At 33.0% G+C, this 17,592-nt stretch overlaps 1 protein-coding gene across 7 annotated transcripts in view; it reads left to right on the forward strand.

Annotated features, from left to right (window-relative positions):
* Positions 1 to 17,592, forward strand: part of FNBP1L (formin binding protein 1 like) — a 125,699-nt gene that overhangs the window by 73,555 nt on the left and 34,552 nt on the right. For 3 of the 7 annotated variants that reach the window (XM_021920948.2, XM_021920951.2, XM_003892219.4), the window contains exons 3-10: positions 41 to 94; positions 1,308 to 1,455; positions 2,201 to 2,263; positions 7,557 to 7,661; positions 8,601 to 8,729; positions 10,792 to 10,938; positions 12,598 to 12,801; positions 14,224 to 14,382. In XM_021920948.2, coding sequence (XP_021776640.2) covers positions 41 to 94; positions 1,308 to 1,455; positions 2,201 to 2,263; positions 7,557 to 7,661; positions 8,601 to 8,729; positions 10,792 to 10,938; positions 12,598 to 12,801; positions 14,224 to 14,382 — 1,009 coding nt within the window. Of the gene's footprint in view, positions 1 to 40; positions 95 to 852; positions 1,057 to 1,307; positions 1,456 to 2,200; positions 2,264 to 7,556; positions 7,662 to 8,600; positions 8,730 to 10,791; positions 10,939 to 12,597; positions 12,802 to 14,223; positions 14,383 to 17,592 lie in introns of those variants that run through there. The other 4 variants (XM_021920958.2, XM_003892218.4, XM_021920967.2 and 1 more) reach the window with 3 other exon arrangements.

Here is a 17,592-nt window from a genome sequence, read left to right on the forward strand (position 1 = left end):
TGAAATTTTTAATAAATTTTAAAAAATCTTCTTCCTATAGAAATCTGGTTAAGAAGTACTGCCCCAAACGTTCATCCAAAGATGAAGAGCCACGGTAAATTACATACCTGTTCATTAATGCATATTAAAAAATTTAAAAATACTTATATTTTTATTATTTAGTAAGATAAATATATTCTTAGCTTTTTATAAAGATTTTATAAAGTTTAATTTAAAAATTAATGTTTATGAAAGAGGGAACTACTGTTAATGTTTTATGAGGATAAATACTGCGGTGGGCTTGATCAGTGGTTTTCTAGAATAGTCAAATACAGATTTTCAATTAAAATGTAGACTAGGACTCCACTTGAATGATTTAGTCTGCAGAAGAAAAGAATATTTTCCACACTTTGTTACATAGTTGTTGGCTTCTTAGATTCTTGCTTTTACTTTTATAGGTAGTAAAACAATTTGACTAATTGGTATACAGGGATGTTAGAAAGCACTGAGAGTTTTTGCGTTAGAAATAAATAAAAAGGTTAGAAATCACTTATGAGTTTTTTGGTGGTCTTAAAGAGGAATATGTGGATGATTGGTTAGATGCAGAAACAAGAAGAGACTAGACTTACGAACAAACAACTCTGTATATAATTGTCAGTTGTTAGGATTCTCAGGTTTAGTGTTAATGGAGTCCTATCTGAGCTGTTAATCTTCAGCTGTAAGAGAGTGTTCCGCAGTATGTTCAAAGTAGATATATACATTAATACAGTGATTCTCTTTGTTTCTCTCCTTCCCTCACACACGTTTTTACCCTTATTTTTGACCCTTCTATCCCCTTTGGTGTCAATATAATGGCACTTCACTTCCATTCAGGATATGGGCAGGCATACAGGCAGCTGTGTCCAGAGCTGATAGCAAAATTGTTCTGTAGATCAGCCATCGAGATGCATTTGGCAAGCACATCATCTCTGCAACAGGTTCAGCTGCCAAGCCTAGGAATCCAACCAAGTTCATTCCCAAGCTCAGGCCAGTCAGTTGGCAACTTAAGAGATTCCAGTATGCCAAAAGAGCCTGCAGGTAGTATTCTTATTATTTTTTGACCCCCAATATCCCTTTACTAATAAATGAAAGACTACTTGAAGATATACAGACGTGTGCAACTTGAGCGTCATGCAGGATTTTTTCCATATGAAGTTAATTTAGAACTAGTAGCTGAGATTTAGGTTGAATATGCTAAAATTTGTGAAATGTTAGATTCAGTCCATACCTCACCAACATTTGTAATGAAAATAAAATTAAGTCTCACCATTTTGAAATGTTTTTGCCAGGTTTACCTCGTGTGTAGCCTTTTTTAATATCCTTAATGAGTTAAATGACTATGCAGGACAGCGAGAAGTTGTAGCAGAAGAAATGGCGCACAGAGTATATGGTGAATTAATGAGATATGCTCATGATCTGAAAACTGAAAGAAAAATGGTAATTCTTACAATTTTCATCCAATTGCAGTAGTATATGAAATAGTTGCACAGAAATACTTTTTTTTAAAAAGGTGTGTTCAGCATAAACTGGTTTTCTATTTCACTACATTTCTTATAGCTAAAAATTATCACAAAATACTCTTGCTAATTTATGATTCTTTTGGATTTAAGTTTGGCAAACTACAGCCTATGGGCCAAACCCAACCTAGTGCTTGGTTTTGTTTGCCAGTTGCCATAGGCTAAGAATGATTTTTATATTTTTAGATGGTTGAAAAAAGAATAATATTTCATGACATTGACAATTATATGAAATTTTAGTGTCCATACATAACATTTTATTGGAACAGACCCACATTCGTTGACTTTTATATTGCCTGTGGCTGCTTTTGCATTATATTAGCAGAGTTGAGTGTCACAGAGACAGTGTGGCTTTAAAAGCCTACAGTATTTATCTGACCTTTTATAAAAAATGTTTGTCATCCACAATTCAAGACAATCATTATTTTTCTGAAAATTGTGCTTGTTTTCAAGGTTATATTTAAAGTATTAAGACAATATCCTATAAAATACATTTTTAGGAAGTTTTGCTTTCTTCCTAAGTCTTGATAAAGTTATAATTAGTACCTTGAAAAAAATAATAAAGTGAAAAGCCTTTTGGGGACTTTAGACTTTAGTGTTTAAATGTAATTATTTTTATTTGTTTTGTTTTATTTTGTTTTTTTGGCCATGGTTATAATCTTCAGCATCTGCAAGAAGGACGAAAAGCTCAACAATATCTTGACATGTGCTGGAAACAGATGGATAATGTGAGTTATGATGTTTTCATGGTTAACATAAAATCTTGTAGACTAGATTAGCCCTAAATTCTTTTATGCTTCATATCTATTTGACTTTAATGTTTCTCAGTGTATTATTAATAATTTGACATTGGTATTATTGCATAATAGTCAATATAGTGTAAATAGAGGATGTGAGATCATTTTGTCATTTTTCTTGACCTTTATAACTCTATACTTAAGAACTCTATAATCTTCAATCATTGTGAACATTTAAGGAGATTTCTTTCTTTCTTTTTTTTTTTTACTTTAAAGTAGTTACTATAAAGTATTAATAGAGGATAGAAGTAAGAGGGCAAGGGTGATATGTCTTAGAAGACCATTTGACTGAGGACTGAGAATAATCAAGGTTCTTTTTCTACCTTTAACTTAGCACTTGATTTCTCTTGACTTCATTTTTTAGCATGTGAAAAATGAAGAGAGTGAACGAGATAATATGAAATGTTTCTTCCAGTTCAGTCATTGTATAATTTTATAAATGCTCCTGATATTGGCCTGCTAATAGAGACCATCCCAATGTAGGAAATAAAGTACTTTGTAGGGCAAAATTATAAAGGCATAATAATTATTTACTTAAAAATTTCCCCAAGGCACTTCCTCATGTAGTTTTTCTTAAATGCTCTAGTACATGAATAATTTGAAAAACAAGATGTTCACATGGAACACTGCAGTTGCCTTTACATAAAATGCTCTATAATCTGTGTCATGGGATTAGAGTAAAAAAAAAAAAAAAAGCTCTATTAAATGATATTCTGTAGTATAAGATATTCTTTTTGAACCCTCAAGTTATTGAACAGTTTACTCTTTACTAGCATGTTTCTCTGGTTGGCACTGCGTATTCCTTGAAAATTATGCCGAAGAGAGTTTTTCCATGTTAATCAGTTTAGCCTGTGCTTGTTAGAAAAAGTAGTTTGAGATTAAAAATCTCATGCATATACTTCCATTGCTTTCAGCCTGTTTTCTTTCCCTTTTAAAAATGCATATTCAAAACTTTGATTACATTTCTACTATGTAACTATCATTGATGTAATATTCTAATCACCAGTGCTGATTGAGAGTTCTTAGGTATATTAATAATCTGTTTTCATTTTCATTTCGATTTTCTAATTGGTTTCAGCAAGACTTTACAAAGTATTTATGTTGATTAAGTTTTAATTTGCCTTTACTATCATCCTTAGTATCTACCACCTAATGAGTGTGTGTGTTTTCATTTGCACAAAATAACATACTCCTACATTCATGAGTCGTTGGTTCCTTTAAAAATTGGTGTTAGCACAGATTATTCTTAATAGGTGCCAACTTGCCTTTAGAACAATTGACAGTTGTTAAGTGAAAGTTTTAGAGGTCGTAAGAAGAAGCATCAAAAATGTAGGAGAGATTTCTTTAAGGCATTAACAATACTATAAAAAAAGGTGAGTTCAGCTCTACTTGTGTTTATTGAAAAGTATCCTTGACATGTACTCTGGAGGTACAAAAGTAAGTATGACATGGTTCTTGTTTTTGTAGCACCTGCAGTCTAGTGAGGCAAACTAACCAATATAATTTCTGTTTAATATGTAGAAACAAATGTAGGATCATATTTCCTAGTTCCATGTCTTCCTGTTTAGTCAAGAAAATGAAACTGTAGAATTCCTAACACATTTGAAATAATTGTGAGGCAATGTAAAGAACTGGTGGACAGGTTGAATTAGTGACAGAGTATTAAAAATTGAGAAAAAAAATTAAAAGACAGTTATTAAGCTTGGGATAAATAAAGTAGGCAGTACTGGCATTTAAGGTCAGGACAGAAGAGCCTGTAAAGGAGGTCTTAAAGGAATGGTCAGAGATTAAGAAGACAGAAGCATCAGAGATGCCAGGTCCATCAGTTAGGAGGCTCCAAGTAACAGAGCATGCAATTTTATAAGAGCACAGCTCAGAAATGGAGCAGTTCCATAGTTAGTCAGTAGCCCAAGGATGTCACCAGGCTCCGTCTCCTTTTCATCTGTCTATGTTGCCATCTTGACCAGGTGCTCTCTTCCTCAGCCATGTCTCCTTAAGGTCAACAGTAGGCTTAAACAGCTAAACACCATATCCTCATTCAGTTTCATCCGGAGGTGGGAAATCACTTCCAACTATCCCTTTTTATCAGGGAAGGAAAACTTTCCCAGAAAGTCCCCAGCAAATTTCCTCTGGGTGCCTTTGACAGAATTAGATTACTTACCTCTGCCCTGGCTGTGGGGAGTCTAGGACAGCAAGTATTAACTGTTTTCTGCCTCTGTATTGGAGGGCAGGCTCTGCTAAGCAAGAGTAGGGGAGTAGAAGTGACTGTTCTTCATCTGCCACACCAAGGATGAAGGGAAAAAAAATCTTTTCTGGAGTATATTTCTATATCGTGTAACGTTATATTATCTTTCAGGGAAGGAACATTTTTAATATTATTGTACTGCTAGTTCTTTTGCTTTTGCAAGGAATTATTAGGTATGTGTTTTTCCACAAATAAGATACCAAATATAAAAATACTTTTGTATATAAGTAGCCTCAGTTTGCACCAAAATTAGTAGCCTGTAGTTGCTTGATTGGAAAATACTGTTCTGAACTCAGTTTCAGAGAATGAAGTGTGGTAACTTAATTTTCATAGCAAAGTGACTTTATGTATGAGTATTTGTATATGTCAGGGGCTTCGAGTAAATTACAAGTATCTCATTTGGTGTCTTATACTAATCAAAATACCTGTATAGAATAAAGCCTACATTTAAATAAATTTGTAAAAAATTCTGGAGCGCATTTATTTGATGTAAGTTATAGGCCTATCTGGTTATAACTATATTACAAACTGAACTAAGAAATCTTTTGACTACAAATGGCTCCATATAACAGCTATTGTATTTTAAAATTGTATTTTAAACTCTTAGTTACTTGAAAGAAAGGGAAATTGCTAGCTACTAGGGAACCATGGGTAAACAAATCCAGAGCAATAGGTGTCTGAGCTGATACAGTGGCATTTGGAAAAATGGGGACAGGGTGTTTGAGGTATAATGGTTTCCTGGACCTGGTACTTGCTAAGGGCTTGGATTTCCAGGTTATAACTTGTTTGATAAAGGAGGTTAGATAAATACAAAATATTGAGATCCCCTGCTTGCTTCTTCTGAGGAATTCTCAGAGCACAGGTTGCAAGGTATGAATTTTCCAGGCAAGAAATTGGAAGTCTTTCAGGGTAATCTAATCAGTTAGGGAGAAAAAGTTTATAAAAACTGATGCCAGATTTTTCCAAGGAAACAAACTACCTGGCCATGTCACCCTGGAGGAAAATATCATGATCCATAAAGCCCCATCTGTGGAGCTTTCAGCAGCTTTTTAAATAAGAGCAGATATCCAAGGATCCCCAGATATTTAAAGAAGACATCTAATGTGCACATCAGAGACCAGAACTAATATGCAGGAAAGAAGTCAATGTGACTGTGAAAGGAAATGAAAATTAAAATGCAAAAACAAACAAGGAAAAGACCTGCAGCTGTTAGCTAATATTCTCAAAGGGAATAGAGAAAATTTTACATCCATGAAATAAGAATAAGGTATTATTTTAAAAGAAACATATAAAGAACAAAAAATAACTTTATGATAGTAGGAAAAAAAAGCCCACTAGAAAAAAATGAAAGATAAAGTTTAATAAATACCCCAGTAGAGCAAAATGACAGACATTGAAAATATGGAAAATTAGAAGACTCATCCAGTAGGTTCATTTCCAAAATAATAAACATACTAGAAAAGAGAAAACATAGAAGAGGACAAAAATAACTCAAGAAAGTTTTCCCAGAACTGAAAGACATGAATTTCCAGATGGAAAGGATATTCCAGGTGCTTGGCACAGTGGGTCCACATCTCTTGAAATTTCAGAACACTTTGGAGAGAGAGAAGATTCTACCACCCTCTAGGGAGAAAAAACCCCAAACAAATAAACATGGTTTATACAATGGATCGGGAATCAGAATGGAATAGACAGGATAGTCACACAGGAAGCCAGAAGAATAGTGGAGCAATACTTCTTAAGTTTTTGAAGGAAAATGATTTCCAACTTAGAGTTCTAAATCCAGCCAAATTTTGTTGATTAAAAATGATGGTAAAGGCATTTTTAGCCATGGAGATTCAGTTATCTCCTGCAGACCTTTTAGGAGGCTGCTACTGAATGTGTTATAGCAAAATGAGAAAGTGAATCAAGAAAGGAAAAAGCGTAAAACTAGGAAATAGGAGATCCAAACAAAGATAGAGGTGAAATGAATCCACAGGTTGATGGGGGAGAGAAATGCTAAGGTAACAAGTATGCATTAGGCCTAGTTAATGAGTTCAAATTTCAGCAAGTTTAGAAGCCTTTGGGAGAGATTTATCAAGAAAATAAAATCAATAGAATTCCTAATGTGTTAGAATTAACTGCGGACAGATTTAAAGAACTGGAAAAAACCGGTGTTGAATTAGAGATAAGTGCATTGGAAACTAAGCAAATTGAAAAAATGAAGACATGTATTAACTCCAGAATTCCAAAAAATTATGTAGGAAAGGAAATATAATATGACATACATTTTATATGGCTCAATTGTGAATAGCTTTTACAAAGTCATAATAATTTGAATGAAATAAAATTTAAAAAGATTTGGGGTCTGGGCTGATGGTCTTCGTGAGACACCTGGAAAAAAACAGTATAAAACCACTTTGGAGGGACACTCCATATCCCAAGCTACATTGGGTCTCACCAAAAAAATATAAAAACAAATGCCAAAACAAACCAACTGAACCAAAAACACCAAACCAAAAAAGTCCTCCTGAAGATGAGGACTTATATTTTTTATCATAAAAAGTATAAAACACACATTTTTTGAATGAGATGCATAGTAAATATTAACTCAGTCATGCCTATGTTTTTTTTCTTCATAGTCTGTAATGTCTGATATTTAAGGAATGTAGATTGGTTGTAATAGTGAAAGTTATTTTCTAATTTAGAAAGGACAAATTTTACTTAGCGTGCAGTTCATTTCCACACAATACACATTGGCACATTTTAAAGTTATTTCTTTTTTCTCTCTTTTTAAAATTATTATACTTTAAGTTCTGGGATACATGTGCAGAACATGCAGGTTTGTTACATAGGTATACATGTTCCATGGTGGTTTGCTGCACCCATCAACCCATCCTCTGTGTTAGTTTTTTCTCCTAATGCTATCTAAAGTTATTTCTTAAATGAAGTTAGCCTAATTTTATTTTCTCAGTGTGATATTTTAATCTTTTTTAACAGAGTAAAAAGAAGTTTGAAAGAGAATGTAGAGAGGCAGAAAAGGCACAACAGAGTTATGAAAGATTGGATAATGATACTAATGCAACCAAGGCAGATGTTGAAAAGGTAAGAAGTACTCTGACTTTAATGTCAAAATATTATTATTTGCGTAAGGAAAGTAGTCACGACATTTGCATCAGTACAGTATTAGAATTTACTCAAGAGATACACTGTATCTAAGTCTAAAATATACAAATATTTGCCAACTTTAAATTGTACGTATTGGTCTGAGAAAGCAATATGTGTTAGTTTATTACAATATCTTAGCTGCATTCAAATTTAGAGGAAAGATGTAGTTGCTACTGAAATTGAGTTTTTGTGCTATTCCAAGATAGGTTAGAAAGCTAAGATGTGTTGATGGGGTAATAACTAATTAGTTAGAGAATAACTGTTGTAATTTGACTTTGTGCAAGAGATCAAGAGGAACAGAACTATATTCCTTAAATAAGCTTTCCTTAAAGTATCTGTGGTTCTACACATAGGTGGAAACACTGTTGAATGTTGCATTATTCAAAAATCATATTATTTAGTTTCACTGTGATTTAAGTTCCATATTTTAGTTGGATATAGGTGGATCATAAAGAAATGTTTTACTGTTAACTTTTTTAACAATATGAAAATATTCCTAAAGCTACCTGTTTTTCTCTTCTGATTAAAAGCACACTATTTCAAACTATGAGATTTTCATCTGTTTATTTTTTTATCTGGATTTGGTAAGGAGAGTCTATATTAGAGTGGCTTATTGCTATCAAAGAATACTATTGTAATGAGGGAGGGAAGAATATTGTAATAAGGAGACCTCTCTGACAATAAGATCTGCAAGTGTCTCCTTATATTTTAAATGGTATTAATAGTTCAAAAGAGTCATGCCACTTCATTATTCTTTTGATGTCAGGTGTTGGCTTCTCCATTGATAAAATCTAGTTTTAGTATAATTTTCAGAAAAGTGAATTGTTGTGATTTTGTTGTTGTTCTTGGTAATAATTTCGACCAATTTGCCCTTAGGCCAAACAGCAGTTGAATCTGCGCACACATATGGCTGATGAAAATAAAAATGAATATGCTGCACAATTACAAAACTTTAATGGAGAACAACACAAACATTTTTATGTAGTGATTCCTCAGATTTACAAGGTAAATCTTAGATATGAAGTTAATCTAGTTTTAGAGTTGGAAGAGCTGGTGTTTAAATATAAAACTTGTAAATCTTAGACATCAGAATCTTTCTAGATTCACTAGTCATCAAGGTTAGGGGTGAGAGATTCCTTTATGATTATAGATTTGAAAACAAGTTTTTTCTAACTTTTAAGTCACACATTTTCCTACATATCTACTATTAGTGTTATAAACAGTTTACTTAAACAATGACATTTGTAAGAAACATGTAAATACTGTATCATTAAGTATTTTGACATGACAAAGAAGAATTAATTGCATTTGTGTATTGTAATCTGTTCACCTAGAATTGAGATGTAGCTTTTTTATACCAAACCAGAGTCATTGGCATCAGTCCAGATGGCAGAAATAAATCTTACAAAATGTATTTGCTAGCGTGGGTTTTGCCTGCTTGTCATGCTGACTCTGTTAGATGATAAATGTAATTCAGACTTTGAGCTTGCTTATAAATCCTGTCTGTCATCACTTGATAACAGTTGCAAAACAGCCTCAGGTAAAAAAGACCTCAGAATTTTCATGAGGATTAAATTATTTAATTGCCTTTTCTAGAAAGAAGAGAAATTACAGAAAAGGGATTTAGTAAAACAGTGTTGATGAGGTAGTATCTCAAAGAGCAGAGCTTACATGGGAAGAATGTCAGCCCAGGTATACTTTTTCCTCTTTATAAGGCGAGTTGGAAATACAAAGGAAGCACAGTGAGAGTTGGTGAACTGGAGTGGGAACCAGAATTCTGGTCACTGAATCCAGAGGACCAAGCCTGCCAGTCTTCACTGTGGTACTTTTCTAGGCTTAATAGTTAAGTCTCCATATTCTGGGGAAACTATAACTCGGAGATAAACTACCTTTTGTGTTTTGGGCCTGATACTTACATTTGGACCTTTCTATGGAGCAATTCTTCTGTGAAAATACAGGTCTCAAAGTCCTAGGCTGTGGGAGTTTGGGGACACAAGCAGTGTAACTGCTTTCAACGAACAGAAAGGTCAGTGCTGGCAAATAGGATATGTAAAAAAAAAAAAGCCTTTAAGTTGTTGGACTTCATGTGTTCCAACATATTTCCTAGTGGCATGTGCCAGTGAATTTTCAGTTGTGAGGATTCTTTATGTGCCACTTTGAGCTTGTGACTTCCTGTTTTTCCTCATGTATTCCCAGCTCTGAGCCGTACACTGCAGTAGGTCTGGGTACCTGTTGATAAACAATGAGTATGGACTGTTGGTCCAGCCAGGTCTTACCAAAGTATCCTGAATAAACTTGAGGTTAGAAGTCTCAGACTTGGCCGGGGGCAGTGGCTCACGCCTATAATCCCAGCAGGCGGATCACGAGGTCAAGAGATGGAGACCATCCTGGCCAACATGGTGAAACCCCGTCTCTACTAAAAAATACAAAAATTAGCTGGGCATGGTGGCACATGCCTATAGTCCCAGCTACTCGAGAGGCTGAGGCAGGAGAATTGCTTGAACCCAGGAGGTGGAGGTTGCAGTGAGCCAAGATCACGCCACCGCACTCCATCCAGTCTGGTGACAAAGCAAGACTCTGCCTCAAAAAAAAAAAAAAAAAAAAAGTCTCAGACTTGTATATGTTATGGGCCAATTGCCAAAAAAAAAAAATTAAAAAATAAAAAAGTTTTTAAAAAAGCACCAGAATTTTGTCATCAAATGAAATGTTTCCTGGAAGCATAAACAAGAAATACTCTAATTGAAGAGTAAAAGGTGGCAGTAGTATGGGGCAGGGAGCTGATAGCCAGTAAGGGATCCTTTTAGAAGGCTGGAATCCCAGTGTCATCTGGTTCTAGGAAAACAATATTAAGAGCCTTACTATTTTTTTTTTTAATTTATTTTGCTGTTTACCACACCTCAGGTTTTAAGTATTACGAGTCAGTAACACTTGTTAAAAAGTATTAACAACAACAGCGTAACTATGAGGGTAGAAATCTTTATTTTTTGGTGGGGGATCACTAATTGATCTCCTTTAGAATGATTGAAAAATTCAGTTTTCTCTTTTTTAAAAAATTCTTGATTATTAGCAACTACAAGAAATGGACGAACGAAGGACTATTAAACTCAGTGAGTGTTACAGAGGATTTGCTGACTCAGAACGCAAAGTTATTCCTATCATTTCAAAATGTTTGGAAGGAATGATTCTTGCAGCAAAATCTGTTGATGAAAGAAGAGTAAGTGCTACATAATTATCTTCGAATGCATCTGTTTGGTTTAGGTGTGCAGTTTAAGTTAGTGAAATGAGTTGAGAAAGGGATAAAGTAATCTGATGTGTGATTCTAAATTATATTCTGTAGCATAATGTCTTGCAATAGATTCCTTTGAGTTCTAAGTTCATTCTAAATGCAAAAGTTCTAATTCTTTCTTTTTTAAAAAAAGATTTCTAACTCCCTTCTCCCACTAAGTTTTCAGTTCTTATCAAAGAGTCTAACCTAGGAACTGTGTGTTACAAATTGTGTTATACTATTTGTTTAGTGAACATTTAGAGAAGGTTGTGGTCAGAGTTGCCTTTAGCACTTGAGCTGGATCAAGAAACGTGGGTAGCATATGGAGTGATAACCCATGAGGAGGAGGAAGGAGGCATTATGTGCAGATGAAACAGCATAGGCCGCCTCCCCTTGGGGAAATATAGGTAATCAGATTGTATCTTGATTGAGGACTAGTGATCTTTTATCTCAGTAAATGTTGATTGAGTGATCAAAAAGCATGGTTGGCAGAAACTGAGGAAAAGCAGTGACAAGAGAAGAGAACTGGTGTTTGGAGGGTATCAGATAAGTGCCACATATTTTAGTCTTAATGAACCTATGAAGTAGATACTATATTAGTGAGGATCCTTTCTGTAACAGCTAATAGAATTCTTAAATTTAGAAAAGAGGGTTTTTGGCTTCTTTAATTGGAAATTCCAAAGTGCATATATTATTTGAGCATGGCTGGATACAGGTTTATACAATATCATTAGAGCCCTTTTCTCTCTAATTACCCTAAGCAAATGATTGCTGAGGGTAGCATTACTGACAAAAGTAAGCTATGACTTTTAAGGATGACTTTTGACTAAAGGGCAAAATGTACAGTTAACAGAAATCGGCAACAGAAGAGGAGAGGTTGTTGTTAGGGATGGGAAGGAGTTTGTAGAGATACTCTGAAAATAATGAGTTTAAGATGTCAGTAAAGCATTCAGGTAGAGGTATGTATATCTAAAAACAATACTTATGTGAGTTTAAAAATTTTAAGTACATGGTATTAGACTTTACTTTCAAACGTTTTTTGTACTCAGTAGTGTTTATGAGATCTTTCCCCTGTTGCTCTATTAACATTCCACAGTATGTATTTAATGTATTTGTCTTTTCCCATGTTGAATTAGTTAGAAAGCTTTTCCTACTCATCTTTTACTCTCTTTTACAGTTAGATGTTCTTTCCTCACTTCAAAGATTAGCTTCTTTGTTGGCATCTGTCTCTTAAAGCAGAAAGCCTTTTTGCTTTGAAACTTCTCAACGTTTCTACTTGATGATAACCTCTTTCTGTATTCTTTTTGTCAGTTAGGTCTTTTTCAGCTAAGTAGTCTTCAGATGAATTTCAGGTCATTAAAGCTACCAAGTAAAAACATTTTATGAATATTATAAATTAGTTAAGTGGTAATTTGCAAGTATATTGGGATTAAAATATTTTGGGTTTGTTACACATTCATGGGAATAAATTATTTACTTTAATGATTACTGTGGAATTATTTATTTAAACTTATATTTGTTGTTTTCTTCTACTGAATAAAGGTATGAAAGCTAATGTAGAATTATGAGCAAGTGAAACAGTTTTAAAACTTAGTTTCTTTTGTATAGGACTCTCAAATGGTGGTAGACTCCTTCAAATCTGGTTTTGAACCTCCAGGAGACTTTCCATTTGAAGATTACAGTCAACATATATATAGAACCATTTCTGATGGGACTATCAGTGCATCCAAACAGGAGAGTGGGAAGATGGATGCCAAAACCACAGTAGGAAAGGCCAAGGGCAAATTGTGGCTCTTTGGAAAGAAACCAAAGGTAAAAGTCATAAAATTCTTATATGCTAATCAGTTTAAGTGTACCAACTAAAACAGTGTGGGTATTGAATGGAAAATGATTTACCACTAATGGAGAATAAATATTTTCAATTTGAATGATTCAGTTAACCTTTCACTTATATTAGAAATACCTTAATAGTAACAGTTATTTATGGATTTAACATTTGATTACCACTTAATAATGGGTAAGAGTATTAACAAAGTTGTTAATATCTAGTTAAATTATATGCTTTTGAAGTTTCATTTGTATGTAGTTTCCATCAGAATTTTTAAGGAAACATGATCTAACTAAAATACCACTAAAATTGCAATTCTCAAATGGAATGAATGATTGACCACAGCCATAACACATGTCAAATTAGATTTGACAGATCATACTACTAAAATTATTTTTATCATCCATATGAGTTTTTAATGGGAAGAGTTCAGTCTTCTTGGTTAATTGAAGTTTAAAACAATTTCTAGTTTGGTAAGAGAATCTCACTCTTGACTTCTTGTTAGAACCCGCCTTCTGATGTGCTCTTTATTTTAGATAGATCTAGGTCAGCATGTGAGCAAATGAAATAGATGGGTGCTTTGTCTTTCTTATCAATTAAATGGTTGTACTAGTGTCTTATTAGTGAGGAGAATAGAGAAATACTTTTAATCTGATGCACTATATTTATTAAAGTCTACTTGATTATTTTAATTCATTTTTTGATCATGGCATATGAGTGTAGCTAAAATTAAAATTTAACTCATTATAATATACCTGTATCTTTAAAAGCACAATTATAATTAACTCATGCTTTATTTATGCTTTTAATAATATTGTCCAGTCAAGAAGTAAGAGGTAAAACCTGTTTTAGTCAGATCAAGGTAGCTAGGAGAGCTTAGATGTAGAAGGAATACTGGAATTAAAAAGGTGAAATAAGGATGAAATAGAAACAGCCTGAGAGGAAAGCCATTAATGTAATGAAAAGTTGTTTGCCTATTTTTGATAATAATCAGTTATAGTTTTAATATTTTATGTGTGACATTACCTGTTTAGATAACTTTAGGTGTAGCTGCCAGCTTTATTTCTTGACAAGTACCATGGTAGTGCTAATATTCTAGAAATTAGAAGAGAATTTTAAAATCTAGGCCATATTGCTTTCTTTGACAATATAATGTGTGTACTCTGTATTTTTAATTTGTCCAATGTAAAAAGTAATCAAGTGAAATGGTACATTTTAAAAAGTAAATTTGATTTTTTTAAATGATAGTTTTGGGCAAAACTATGTTTACTTTCTCATAATATTTTTACAGAAAACTTTATTTGAGATTTATTTTGTGAAAAGTATGTTGCCAAAAATAGAATTTTCATTTAGGAAAAAGCTATGCACATTTGGCTTATTGATTCCTTTCTTTATTTCCATATTAGCCACAGTCCCCACCCTTAACCCCTACTAGTTTATTCACATCCAGTACTCCTAATGGGTCCCAGTTTCTCACATTCTCCATTGAGCCCGTGCATTATTGTATGAATGAAATAAAAACAGGGAAGCCCAGAATTCCTTCTTTCAGAAGCCTCAAAAGAGGGGTAAGTTTAATAATGGGTTAAAATGCATGATGGCCTATTGTGTGTGTAGTGTGGCTTTTAATACTCTCCACCCTCATTATAAGGCTCTCTCCTATAAATACACAGTTTAAAAACACCACAGAATTAAGAATAGCTGCCCTCAAGTTAAAAACAACTCCTCTTTATAACATTTGAAATGCTCAACCATAAAAGAATGGTATTATAAAGAGGGTGCTGGGTACAATCATATTTTAGCTATTTTTTTGTTTATGTGAAATCATATGTTCACCATTGTCTTGTAATGTATTTACATTTTTAAGACTTTCAGTAATTTGTCACTGGAGTTACTCTTGTAATAATTTGTCACCAATGCTGACTTCACCTGCCAATTTTATAAAGTATTATTTTGTCGACGATAAAATGTCAAACTCAATTTTAATTGCCCTGCTTATTTTCAGATGTATAAAACACAGTTTCCAATAGTTAAAAAAATTAAAGATAGGCATTTTAAATATCAAGATTGTTGTAGATCAAATTGAGATAATATATTAGAAGGTAGATTGTAAATTGTAAAGCCTACAAAAATACTAGATATCACTGAGTAATGTTTACTAAACTGTTGTTTAGCAACAACTGTTATACTACTAATAAATACATTAGTGTTACTTTACTGTGTTAGTGAGGTAATTTTTCTTGTTTATGTTTGATTTTAAGGGTGTGCTTTTAATATTAATAGCCTGTAATTTAGACTCATTTATAAGATTTGTTTGAGCATTTGTTGGAAGATTTGAAAAACATAGGTTTGTTAACCCATAGATGAGAAATCAGTCTGTCAGTGCCATAAGAAGCCTAACAACAATAATCTAAAGTTAGGTTGTTTCATTCTTCCTTCTTAGACCCTTCCTTCCCTTCCTTTCTCCTCTCTTCTTTCTCCTTTCTCCTCCTTCCCTTCTATTTTTCTTTCTTTCTGTCTTCAGATTGCATTTTGGCCTCCTGTACAACAAGACATATTAGTTTAGGGACAAGATTATATCTATGTTGCCTTAAAACATTATGACAAACTTAACTAATGTAACTAATGCAGCAGAAATGCCCAAGTGTGTTATGTCTTTTTTTGGGATTCTTTTTTCCTCCAATGACATGAACTTCTTTGCATCTATTTTACCTAATTCTATGTGTGGATGGTAGGTAATTGATGACATTTTGAAAAGTCCCCGTGGATGAGTCTGTATTATAACTACAGGCATGCCTATAATCACTTCCAAAAGCTCTGAAGACTTGTTTGAAAGACTTTGAGAAATCATATTTGGGATTTCTATTGCCTCAGTTATGAGGCTAGAACTCATTTCTATTTTGCTTCCCTATGGCAGTTTATTTACTACTTATTTTTAATTTTAATTTTTTTTATAGAGATGTGTTGTTGCCCAGGCTGATCTCAAACTCCTGGGCTCAAGCAATCTTCCCACTACAGCCTCCCAAAGTTGTGGGATTACAGGCATGAACCACCACTCTTCTGGCAATTTAGACTACACTAAATATTATGTTGTTACGTAAATCATGAGAAATTACCATGTAGTAGTCACGTTTTTGTAATCATTTGTATATCCTACATAATGAGTCTACCAGGCCCAGTTAAAATAGTCGTATTTTACACTATATAGTCATAGTCATATTTTTCACATATAGTCATAGAGATGCAACATAAGTGTAATTCTAAGAAAAAAAGAAAAAAAAAACCTCAGGCAATTAGAGCTATGAGCCCTGGACAGAGAAGCTTAAATATGTGTCATCTTATTATTATTATTTTTAATAAGTTTGTAGGTAGAATTTTACAACTGTAAAACTTAAAAGCATTTGCTTATTATTTGTTTCTCACAAATTATAGATATTCATAAATTATTTTTGTAGGGGCCTAGTTTTAGAAGGCTGAAATCCTCTCCCAGATTTATTATTAGCTACCATTCCGAAGAAGAAAGCAGCATGCAAGATAGAAAATATGACAAACCAACTGGGGGTTTAGAGGACAGAGCAGAGCAGGGAGGAAAGTGGATTACAACTTTGAGGTTGAGAAATTTTTTTCTTTTGATTACTGTTTGGTATTTACTAGATATGTATCTCAAAAATTAACCTATAGAGATTTTTTTTTTCCCACTTAAGAATTTTCTCAATATAGAAAAATTAAAAAAAAAAGGAGGTAAGCTTTAAGTAAGCCTATTTATATGTTTTTACATGGAGTTTTCAGTCTATTAAAGATTACAGAACAAGTCTAGAGGTTTCTTAAAACCGATGAGTTGTACCGTTCAGTTCAGAAACTCTTGTTTTGTGCAATATTTGCTGCACATTGCTTTTCCTAAATAACTTCTTTAAAAAATTATGATTTTTTTCTTTCTTTTCCTTTTTTAAAGAAAAACTGGTGTGTACAGAACCCAATATAAATTAAGGATATGAAAAATGTTATCTTACACCAGTGTTTTTGAGTTTGACAGTGGTATCAGCAGATCTTTTCTGAGGGAGGAAGGTCTATAATTTCATTCTGTGACATTAAGTTCTAACTGTTAATGGATATTTGAGGATATACTCGAACTTAACTACTTAAAAACAAACTAATAATTTTTACTCTATTGCTACTTTATTTGAGTTTTATTGGGTACTATTTTTTAAGTTATTAGCAATGAGTCCAGGTTTTCTCTCTGAATTATTTATGACTTTATAGACTTTCCGAGAGTTTTTTCTAAGCTTTTATCTCTCCAGAGTAGTTCTCATGAAATTTTGTCCTATGTAAAATGAAATACACCTAATAATTGTAATTGCCTTAATGATTTCCTTTTTAGCTCTCTTGTGTTTATTAAATGTAGTTGAGTATATGAAATTTTCTAGTTTATGAGTATATAATTGTATATGAGACTAAGATATTTTTGTGTGGAACCTGTATTAGTTTAAAACCTTACACAGAATATATGTCTACTATTTTTACAAAGAACTTGAGTTTTGTATATCCCCAAATCTAATTATCAGATTTCCAATTGATAGTAAGACTAGATTAACAAACAGCTAAAAATTTTGATATTTCAGCTATAATTATCTTAATGCTTTCTCTAAAAGGTTAATATAAAAATTGGAAAGATAATTTGAATCACTTAGAAATTTCGCTGGTGAAAATTATCAACAGATAAGTCAAATTCAAATACTTTAAATTTAAATGTTTTGTTGCTTGTCCTGTATATAATTTCG

Source organism: Papio anubis, chromosome 1, assembly GCF_008728515.1.
Source record: "Papio anubis isolate 15944 chromosome 1, Panubis1.0, whole genome shotgun sequence".
NCBI classification, from domain to species: Eukaryota; Metazoa; Chordata; class Mammalia; order Primates; family Cercopithecidae; genus Papio; species Papio anubis.